We start from the raw sequence: 10,455 nt of genomic DNA, 5'->3' as shown, positions 1-10,455 counted from the left end.
GGCAGCGTTTGGCATCATTAACCCTTCCCTCCTCCTTGATTTGCACTTCTCACTGGGCCTCCAGCACAGCAGACAGCGCTGGTTCTCCTTTCACTCTCTGACTGCTCCTCCTCAGTCTCTACATCGGAGTGTCTAGCCTCAAGGCCATGGACTTTTTTTTTTTTTAATGTGTACAATGTTTAAAGTCTTTATTGAATTTGTTACAATACGGCTTCTGTTTTTTTTGTTGTTGTTTCTTTTGTTTGTTTGTTTTTTTGGCTGCTTTGGGTCTTCGTTGCTGCACGTGGGCTTTCTCTAGTTGCGGGGAGCGGGGGCTACTCCTCGTTGTGGTGTGCGCGCTTCTCATTGCGGTGGCTTCTCTTTGTTGCCGAGCACGGGCTCTAGGCGCGCGGGCTTCAGTAGTTGCGGCACGCAGGCTCAGTGGTCGTGGCTCACAGGCTCTAGAGCACAGGCTCAGTAGTTGTGGCACACGGGCTTAGTTGCTCCGCGGCACGTGGGATCTTCCCGGACCAGGGCTCGAACCCGTGTCCTCTGTATTGGCAGGCGGATTCTTAACCACTGCATCACCAGGGAAATTCACTTCTTTTCTATCTACACTTGCTCCCCTGCCAACCTCTCCCAGTCTTAAATGTCATTATTCACTGACAATTACTAAATTCATATTTTAAGACTGAAACCTCTCCCCTGAAGCTCAGACTCAAATATTCAGCTGCCTACCTGATCTTTGTACTTGGGCAAACTTGAACTCCTGATCCTCTTACAGCCCTTTGCCCGTCTTTGCTTCTGGCAGCTCCATTCTTCTGTTACTCAGGCCAAAGTCACTGGAGTCATCTTCAACTCCTCTTTCTCTCACTTCCTCTACCCAATTCCACTTCACCTCACCTCAGCAGCTACCACCCTAGTTGAAGCCACCACCACGACCTCTCACCTGAGCCACTGTAGTCACCTCCTCACTGGGCCCCAGATTCCACTCTCGCTCCCTAAAGTCAGTTTCTGCTACCGTTAACACCAGAGTCAGGGACTTCCCTGGTGGCACAGCAGTTAAGAATCCGCCTGCCAACGCAGGGCACATGGGTTTGAGCCCTGGTCCCGGGAAGCTCCCACATGCTGCGGAGCAACTAAGCCTGTGTACCACAACTACTGAGCCCGCGTACCTAGAGCCCACACACCTAGAGCCCGTGCTCCGCAACAAGAGAAGCCACTGCAACGAGAAGCCCCTGCACCTCAACTAAGAGTAGCCGCCGCTCACCACAACTAGAGAAAGCCCGCATGCAGCAACGAAGACCCAACGCAGCCAAAAATGAATAAATAAATTTACTTTAAAAAATAATAAAAAAATAAATTACACACACACACCCCATACTCCCCAACCCTTTTGCCTCCTTCCATTTATTTCACGGTACTTATCACCTTTTCACTTATATATCTTATTAATTTTGCTAAATGTCTCACTCTCCCAAATACAAAGTGAGCTCCATTGAGGGTACAGATTTTTGTCTTCTATATTCACTGCACCTAGAATTGCGTAGGCGCTCAATAAAGATTTGTTTGAATGATGAATGAAGCACTGTTTGTGGAATGACCTTGAGAACTCCAGCAGGATGCTAAGCTACAAATTTCTCAGTGTAGACGTAACTCCATCATCCTGCCTTCCAGCTAGAACCCGTGTTCTAGGTTCATTCCTGCCTCCATGCATTTGCTTAAAGTTATGCCTGTGCCAGGATCACCCCTTACCAGCCAAGAAGCTCTCCCTCTGATCTCCCTCCCCGCGTGCCAGCCGTGACGTGTGTGGACACGGGTCCCGCCAGGTAGGGTTGGAAGGTAGATTAGTTGCTATGGTTACTGCACCCGCCTGGGGCGGAATACCCCCAGGGTGCCCCGCCCCTACGGGTAGTGGTTAGCAGACCCCGAGCAGCCCCGCGCAGGGGCGGGTATAAGGGGCTGCAAACCCAGTTTTGTTACGCTCCCCACCCACGCAGTTGTCATGGAAACGAACCGCTTCCCTCCAGCACCGTCTCCCTCCCCTTCCTCTAAGAGAGACACAGGCATAGTTAGAGGGCTGGGTGGGCTGGAAGACGGTCCGAAAGGCTAGGAAGCCATTCGGTCCCATCACTCTCCAAGGTCTCTCCCTCATCCTCCAAGGATTGCTACGCCTGCGCAGAGACGGAGTCCGAGTACCAAAGCTAGCTGGGAGAGAAAGGCGCGCATGCGTGCGAGGGTTTTGAGCGTGCGCTCTTGTGGCATCAGGGAGCTAGGGAAAAGAGCGCTGCGCTAACCTTGCGCCTGCGCAACTGCGGCCCGCTTACGGAGGCCGGTGGAGGGCAATTCTGCGCTTGCGCTCTGGCGGGAGGCGTGAAACCCAAGAGGTTCGAGCGCTGGGGGACCGTCTGGCGCTAGGTGCGCCTGCGCCTTGGCTCGTGGGGTGGCCGGGGGCGGGGCCCAGAAGGGGAGGGAGAAAGCCGGCAGGGGGAGGGAAGAGGCCGCAGAAGCCCGATTCTTGACCGACGGGCAGGCGGGGGCTGCGGCGGCGCCGGTGAGTGACCCGCGGCCCAACTCGGTCCCCACCCTCCGCGACCCTCACTCTTCCCGGAGTCTCCCGTAGCCCCCGTTGGCCCCTCCTAATCCCGACCCTCATAACCCTCAGGGCTCCCCTTGATTCGTGGCAATCCCCAAAGCCCCCACATTCCCCGCAGACCCTAATGCCTAGTATTTTATTCTCCTAGTTTCTCCACTGTCCTAGGAGCCCCCAATTCACCATTATTTCTGGACTGCTCCTCTAAGGACCACTTCTCTTATTGGTCTTACAGACGTCCCATTGCCCCGGAACCCCCAGAGCGCTCCTCTGCTCCAGATCCCCCCCTTCCTGCTGCATCTCCTCTTCAACATCTCCTTATCCCCATCACCCTCGTGCTTCTTTGACCCCCGAGATACCCCCATTCTCCTTCCATTTCCCATCCTCCTATGCCCCCAATTCTCCTCTAACTCCCGCAGACACCCCCTCTTACGCTTTTCCTCATTTCCCTCCACTCTTCCATACCCTTACCCAATTAACATCAACTCCATGGCCTGGCACTTTGCGCCGCGCCGGGCACAAGATGAGCGCTCAGCCGGTGTCATCTATTATTAGGCACTCTGACGGACCCCAGCTGCCCGTCGCCTCCGTCCGCCCTCCGCCCCCACCCCTATCCCCGGGGACATAGGAGACGATATCGGGGCGGCCGGGGTGGGGTGGGCGGCGCGGGGCCGCTGAACCCCTGCCAGCGCCGTGCGCCCTGTGCCCGCAGCGCCGGCGCCCCCCATGCGCCAGGCGGCCGGACGGCGGCGTCGGGGGGCGCCATGGCCTCGGCGGCGGCGGGCGAAGCGGAAGAGACCACCCGGCTGCGCAAGCCGCGCTTCTCGTTCGAAGAGAACCAGATCCTGATCCGTGAGGTGCGCGCCCACTACCCGCAGCTCTACGGCGCTCAGAGCCGTCGGGTGAGCGTGGCCGAGCGGCGGCGTGTGTGGGACGGCATCGCCGCCAAGATCAACGGCATCACCAGCTGGAAGCGCACTGGCCAGGAGGTGCAGAAGCGCTGGAACGACTTCAAGCGCCGCACCAAGGAGAAGCTGGCGCGCGTGCCGCACTCCACACAGGGCACCGGGCCTGCCGCCGAGGACGCCTTCTCCGCCGAGGAGGAGACCATTTTTGCCATCCTGGGGCCGGGTGTGGCGGGGCCAGGAGCTGGTGCAGGGGCAGAGCAGCCCTCCGCGGCCGCCTCTTCACAGCCACCGGCTCCAAGCGCCTGCACCCAACGCTGTGTGCTGTCTGAGGACCGCAGGGAGGACCGACGGGCAGGTGAGTTCCTTCAGCATCACCTTAGCAAAAGCAAAAAGAAATTTTACTTTGTGCCTGGCGCCGTTCCAAGCCCTTTATATGGTTCATCAGATCCTCACTATAGCTGTGGGAAGGGGGGTACTGTTATAATCCCCATTTTACACCTGTGGAGACTGAGGCTCAGAAAAGTGTAGTGATGGTCAGAGTCGGGAATGGAACCCAGACCTAGGAGGCTTTGCTCCAGAGTCCACACATGGGATCATCAGCTCACCCATGATTTCATTAAACTCTAGTGTAGGGGGAGTGGCTCTGAAGGCAGATAGTCTGGGCTCCAGTTACAACTTTGCCACTCAACTGTGTCATTTGGGATAAGTTATTGCACATCAGTTTCTGCATCTGTAAAATGGGGATAAAAAATAGTCCCCACCTCAAAGGGTTGCTGGGAAGATTAAATGAGTTAATATGTATAATTTGCTTGGTACATTACCTCCTTGCTAGCTATTGATATAATTACCAGTGCTGTGAAGCACGAACTGTTTCACCATTTTATAAATCAAAGACTCAGGGAGGTTTGGAAATTTTTCCAAGGTCATGCCCTGAGTAGAGGAGCTGGGGAGAGTGGAGTACAAAACTTCCCACTCAGCCTTGACTCTGGATGATAATTTCTTCTACAGCTATTCCCCAGGCAACTGCCCCGAGCTGGACAGTGTTGGGGACAGAGATGTGACTGAGACATTCTCAGGCCTGCCCTTCTGGGGCTCACAGACCACTGGGGGAGACAGACCCATGCATAGACAGTGATGACTCAAAGCAGGCAGGGCTGGGCTGTGAGAGTCCCTAGGGGACATCTGATCCAGACTGGGAAGTCAAGGAGGGCTTCCTGGAGGAGGAGCCATCAGAGCCGAGATGCAAAGAGTGAGGATGAAGAAGAGATGTGAAAGTGTTCCTGGAGAACAGCATGTACAGTGACTTGGAGGCAAGAAAGCTTTGCCAGTTTAGGAAACTGAGAGATGCTGCCCAGTTAGGGGAGGGGAGGAAGGGAGAGTGGAAAGATTAAAGAAAGGACATGTTTTGAGATGAGATCAGAGAGATCAGCAAAGGCCAAACCTTGCAGGGCCTTTAGGCTGAGGTAAGGAGTTCAATTTTATCCTAAGTACTATGGGGAGCCATACAAGGGTTTAGAGAAAGAGGGGGCACATGATCCAATAAGGCAGCTCAGAATCATGTAATTTCCGAGAGGTTCATTCACCCACCCAAGGTCACACAGCAAGTAAGTAAGTAGAAGGGTTTGAACTTGAATATAGGTTGTGTCCAACTCACTGTCCATGCACTTAACCACTGGCTAGATGGCCTGATATATACCATATATATACATACATATATATGTAAATATGTAAGTAGTTTACATATATATAAACAATTAATATTGACTACGAGTTAATGGGTGTGCCAGAATTGGATCACATGTGGTTTAAAATAAAGGTCAGGACTTTGGATTTTATCTTGAGGGCATTTGGGAGGCATGAAAGTGTCTTAAGCCAGAGAAAGACACAATCACTCGGGACCCTTGTACTCAATATGAATCAAACCTCAGTGTTTCTACCTGTGAAATGGCCCCATTGAACCAGCGCAGAGATGGCAAACTTATTACTTCAAAAGCTGTACAACCCTTTATTCATTCATTCAACAGATACTTATTGAGCGCGTATTCTGAGGCAGACACCATGGTAGGTGCTGGGAATACTCTGAAGAAAGACAATTTTCCTTCCCTTATGGAGCTGACATTCTAGTTACCGGAGACAGACCACAAACAAGTAATCCCCCAAAACAGATTATACAAAGAGGTGATAAGAACTAAAAGAAGTAAAACAAAGCATGTTAAGAGGATAGTGAGTAATGGAAAGGGGGCCTCTGTAGAGAGTGGAAATTTGAGCAGAGGACCTGACTAGAGAGACTGAGCCAAGTAGCTGTCTGGGGGAAGAGTACTGCAGCTGGAGGAAACAGCAGGTGCAAAGGCCCTGAGGCAGGTATGTGCTTAAAGTGTCCTTGATTAGAATCTCACACAGAGATTACCCACTGTGTAAAACTCTTAAAAGAGGAACTGCTCTGATTGAAGGACAGGAACAGGGCCTGGGGCAGCCTGAGGCATCTTTGTTGACACTGGAAGGAGAGATAAGAACCATTTATCTTGTGACCTAATATTTGAATGAAGGAACAGTAACAACCACATTGAGACTTTATTATGTGCCAGGTACTGGCCTATGCCCTGTGCCCATGGTAATTCAATTAATGCCTGTAACGGCCCTCAGGGAGATACTCCGTTACAGGGTTACTTGGTCCTATGTTCACACACATCCATTTACAGGTAGGGAAACTGAGGCCCAAAGGTTGCAAATAATTATGATTTTAACTCTCACAGTGGTCCTTACATGACGCCTGTGAGCCCTGTGGGCATGAAGCCTGGGCCCCTTTTCTGTTCTTTTTACTTGGTAGACTAGAAAAGTCATATATATTTCCAAGTGGCTGGAATTCTCATGCCCTTTATGAAGAAGACTCGCCACCGTCAAGCCCACAGCCCCAGCGCAAGGAATGGTTAAAAGCATAGGCTCCAGAACCTGCCTGGGTTCAAAGTCCTCTTCTCCCATTCACCAGCTCTGTGACACCTCTTTGGGCCTCAAGTCACCTCATCTGTAAAATGGGCTAATACTGATAGCACCTACCCCAAAGACTGGCTCGGAGGACTGGGTGAAATAACATAGGAGCACTTAGCCACTGCTCCCAGGGTCGGCCAGGAAAGTGTCCAACCACCGTTAGCTCTGGTTATTGTCTCTCTGCCAGCCTCTCCTACTTGCCCAGGCCGGCTGGCCCAAAGAGTCTGGAGCCCCAGCCTTCGAGCCTGGGGGTGTGGGGGGGTAGTGATCCTGGTAGAGGGAACAACGTGCACTGAGGCAAGGAAGAAGAATAGAAAGGGGCAAAAGCTGAGGCCTTGTAGCCCTAGAGAGAGGCCTGGACTGTCCCCCGTGGGTGCTGGGGAGCTGCGGGAGGGTTGTTGCCAGGACCTGGGGCTTGGTGCCCGATCAGTACTGACTCCCAGGAAGCCACAGTTCTTTTCTCATTAAAGACAAAATTTTGTGCTGGACATTGTTCTAGGCGCTGGGTAAACAGCAGTGAACAAAACAAAGCCCTGCCTGATGGAGCTGACATAAGGAGGAGGAGACAGACCACAAACACAGAGCGATCCCATGCCAGGTGGAGATAAGTGCTATAAAAGAAATCAGGTAGGGCTAGGAGAGAGAAAAGGACAGAGCTGCTTCAGACGGAGGGTCAGGGAAGGTCTCTCCAAGGAGGCCGTGTTTGAGCAGAAGCCCGAGGAGGTGAGGGAGGGAGCCAAGCAGGTGTCTGGGGAAAGATCTTTCCAGGCTGAAGGAACAGAAAGTGCAAAGGCCCTGAGGCAAGAGCGGGCCTAAAGTGTATGAGGACCCAGGACTTCCCTGGTGGTCCAGTGGTTAAGACTCTGTGCTTCCAACGCAGGGGGCTCGGGTTTGATCCCTGATCAGGGAACTAAGATCCCACATCCTGCCCAGCGTGGCCAAAATTTAAAAAAAAAAAAAAAAGTGTATGAGGACCTGCAGGGAGGCCAGTTTGGCTGGAGTCAAGTGAACGAAAGAGAGAGTGAGAGAAGGAGTGGGAGACAAGGTTAGGGAGGCAATGGAGGCACATCGTGGGGACCTTGAAAACTTTGCTTTTACTGTGGGTGAGATAATAGCCACAGGAGGCTTTTGAGCAGAGAAAGACATCTCACTTGTATTTTTTTAACACCTTTATTAAGGTAGAATTCTCATACCATACAACCCACCCATTTGCAGCGTACAATTCAGTGGCTTTTAGTATATTCATAGAGCTGCGCAGCCATCACTACAATCAATTTTAGAACATTTTCATCACTCCGAAAAGAAACCCTGTACCTCTTAGCCATCAACCCCCCGCCTCGTTCCCCCATCTCTGCCCAGCCCTAGGCAACCACTAATCTACTTTCTGTCTCTGTAAGATTTGCCTATTTTGGACATTTCATGTAAATGGATCATATGACATGTGGTCCTTTGTGAGTAGCTACTTTCCTGTAGCATAACTGTGGTGTATTTTAGTTGGACCCCTGAGGCTGCTGGTGGAGAACAGACTCTAAGGGGCGGGGGTGTGGGCTGGGAGCCCAGTGAATAGTCCAGGTTGGGAGATGGTGGTGGTTGGACCAGGGTGGGGGCCATGGAGGAGGACAGATGTTGGGTTAGTTTGAAGGCAGAGCCAACGGTATCTGTACACGAGTGGTGTCTTGGGAGAGAAGAAGAGTGCGTTTTTGTCCCGAGCAGCTAGAAGGATGGAGCTGCCATCATCTGAGATGGGGTGGCTGAGGGAGGACCAGGAGCTCAGCTCCGGGCAAGGGGGTTGGAGGCATTATAGGACGGGATTATTGGAGGGGATATGCCCCTCCAGAGTACACAGCCGGAGGGAGAGGTTCAGGCTGGGCCCGGAAATCTGGGCGCCTCTGCACCTAGACTCTTCAAGTCCGTGAGCACGAATGAGATCCCAGGTGAGAGGAGGCGGAGGAAGCCCCGCAGGCTTGGGGTTAAACTGGCACAGACCAGAGTTGAGACTGAAATCCTGCCATCCTGATTGGAGAGAGCCCCCTGCTCCCCGCCTCCAGAAGTTCCCCCCTCTCCTACTCCAGCCACCCCACCTCTTTTCCAGGCCCTCCTCCCCTGGGGCCTCCCCAGGATCCAGCAGTGCTGCCTGAAGGGGGGCGGGGGGCGGGTCTGGATGGTTCAGAGCCTTCTAGCATGTTGGCTTTTACACTGAATGAGATTAGAGCTGCTTGGCTCGGCAGGGGACCTCCAGGACCCTGTTCCATTAAGGCTGGTATCGGCCACCAAATTATTGTTAAATATATTGTCTCTCTCCCCTGGGTCATGGGGCTTCTGCTCCAAGGCATGACCTGACTTAGGTTTGAAAAGGATGCCTCTGGGTCCAGGGTCCGTGGGAGGTGGGAAAGGGAAATCATGACAGCGTTAGGGGTCCCCCACATCTTACCTACATCTCTCTCTCCACAGATACACCAGCCCACAGCAAGGGGGGCTCTAGCAGCCCGGAGCCTTGGGCCAGACCCTCCTGCAATCCTCAGGAAGGGGGCTGCCAGGCACCCAAGGAGCGTGAGTCCCCGCCCCCTCCGGCCCTGCAGACCATCCAGCTGCCCCGCCTGGCCTTGTCTCCACCCCCCCCAGCCCCTCCGCTGCCACCACCCCCCGAGCCACCGCAGCAGGTCCAAGTGGCACCCTCGCCCTCCAGCTCCCCCTCCCCTCCACTGCCTCCACCCTCGGCCCCAGACCCCTCCCTGGACTTCCTGCGGGCCCAGCAGGAGACTGCCAACGCCATCCGGGAGCTGGCCGGCACCCTCCGCCAGGGACTGGCCCAACTGAGCGAGGCCCTCAGCGCCCTGCTGCCCCTTCTGCCCGGAAGCCCTGCTGACCCACTGCCCCCGCCCCCTCCCCCACCTCCACCGCCCAGGCCTGTCTTGTCCCCCCCCTCCCCCAAGGTGGAGGTCACCCCAGAGCCTGTGTCCGTGGTGGCTGCTGTTGTGGACGGGGCTGTGGTGGCAGCCAGGGGGGTGATCATTGCCCCTAGGAGCGAGGAGGGGGCCCCCCGGCCGCCCCCCACCCCACTCCCTCCGCATGACTCCCCACCACACAAAAGGAGGAAAAGTTTCCCTACACGGAAGAGGCGGGGGCGGTGGAAATCTCCGTGACATCTGCTGTGGGGTTCAAGCTTGTCTGCGCACCTTCTGCCTGCACCTCCTCCCCCCAGCTTAGCCCAGTGGAGGAGGGCAACGCACTTTCCCCATCCCAGCTGCACCCCGGCTCCCTGCTGCGGGGCACGAGCACCCCACTTCCTGTACTAGTTAGTGCCTGATTCTGGGGGGCCTCATTGCCCCAGGCCCCCCAGCCCTTTCCAGTACAGCGCTGTCTGCCTGGCTGCTTTCCTTAACCCTGACTTCTAAGCCATGGATTTTATGTTATTTATTATTGCCCTTCGTGGGTTGCGGAGGGAACCTGCACATCCCCCTCCCCTAACAAAACTCCTGGCCTTGACTTGAAGACAACTGCCCCACTTCCCCTACCCAGACTTTGGAGGGGGTGGGAGTTTCAAGACAAGTCAGAATATGGATGAAGAGGCTACCGCAGTCTGTACCCTAGGGGCGGGTGGAGTTCTCACTGGTGTAGGTTGAGCCTTCTGCCTCCCGTTGCAGTCTCTGACCTCCAGAGCTCAACCCCCTCCGTGCTCCCCAGTGGTGACAAGATATCAATAAACTTATTTTTAATATAATTACTTGGGGCTCTGTCTGAGACAGGCCTGGAGTTCCAACACCTACACCTGCCTCATCCCTCCATGGGCAGGTGACACCCCCTTGAAGTTTTTGAGGCTGGTGGTTTTCCAGACTTTTTTTTTTTTCTTTTCTTAAAGCCATCAAGTCCTGTGTTCAAATCTTATTCCTACTTTTTCATCCTTCAGATACCACCCTAAATGTCATCTCTGGGAGGACATCCTGTATTCCTTCCCCCAGGCTAGGGTGGGTCTGCTTCTTAGATTCTCTC

The 10,455-nt window shown here is 54.1% G+C and overlaps 1 protein-coding gene across 3 annotated transcripts; it reads left to right on the top strand.

The window, feature by feature from the left end:
* Positions 1-2,354: 2,354 nt before the first annotated feature.
* Positions 2,355-9,951, top strand: MYPOP (Myb related transcription factor, partner of profilin). 3 transcript variants are annotated; one of them, XM_061173151.1, is made up of 3 exons: positions 2,355-2,397; positions 3,285-3,835; positions 8,917-9,951. In XM_061173151.1, exons 2-3 carry the CDS (start codon positions 3,337-3,339, stop codon positions 9,606-9,608), a joined length of 1,191 nt encoding a protein of 396 aa, XP_061029134.1. In that variant the 5' UTR covers positions 2,355-2,397; positions 3,285-3,336; the 3' UTR covers positions 9,609-9,951. The 3 variants fall into 3 exon arrangements, with proteins under 3 accessions (XP_061029134.1, XP_061029133.1, XP_061029132.1); XM_061173150.1 differs by lacking the exon at positions 2,355-2,397 and adding an exon at positions 2,466-2,533; XM_061173149.1 differs by lacking the exon at positions 2,355-2,397 and adding an exon at positions 2,490-2,533 and having other exon boundaries at positions 3,128-3,835.
* The last annotated feature ends 504 nt before the right edge of the window (positions 9,952-10,455 follow it).

Source organism: Eubalaena glacialis, chromosome 18, assembly GCF_028564815.1.
Source record: "Eubalaena glacialis isolate mEubGla1 chromosome 18, mEubGla1.1.hap2.+ XY, whole genome shotgun sequence".
Lineage (NCBI taxonomy): Eukaryota > Metazoa > Chordata > Mammalia > Artiodactyla > Balaenidae > Eubalaena > Eubalaena glacialis.
This window is presented reverse-complemented; position numbering and strand designations above follow the sequence as displayed.

What these genes read in the sequence shown, in the direction of transcription:
- MYPOP (XM_061173151.1), top strand. Translation starts at nt 3,337, where the DNA reads ATGGCCTCGGCGGCGGCGGGCGAAGCGGAAGAGACCACCCGGCTGCGC. An exon ending in CAGGGAGGACCGACGGGCAG is followed by an intron (nt 3,836 to 8,916) that starts GTGAGTTCCTTC and finishes CTCTCTCCACAG; the next exon opens with ATACACCAGCCCACAGCAAG.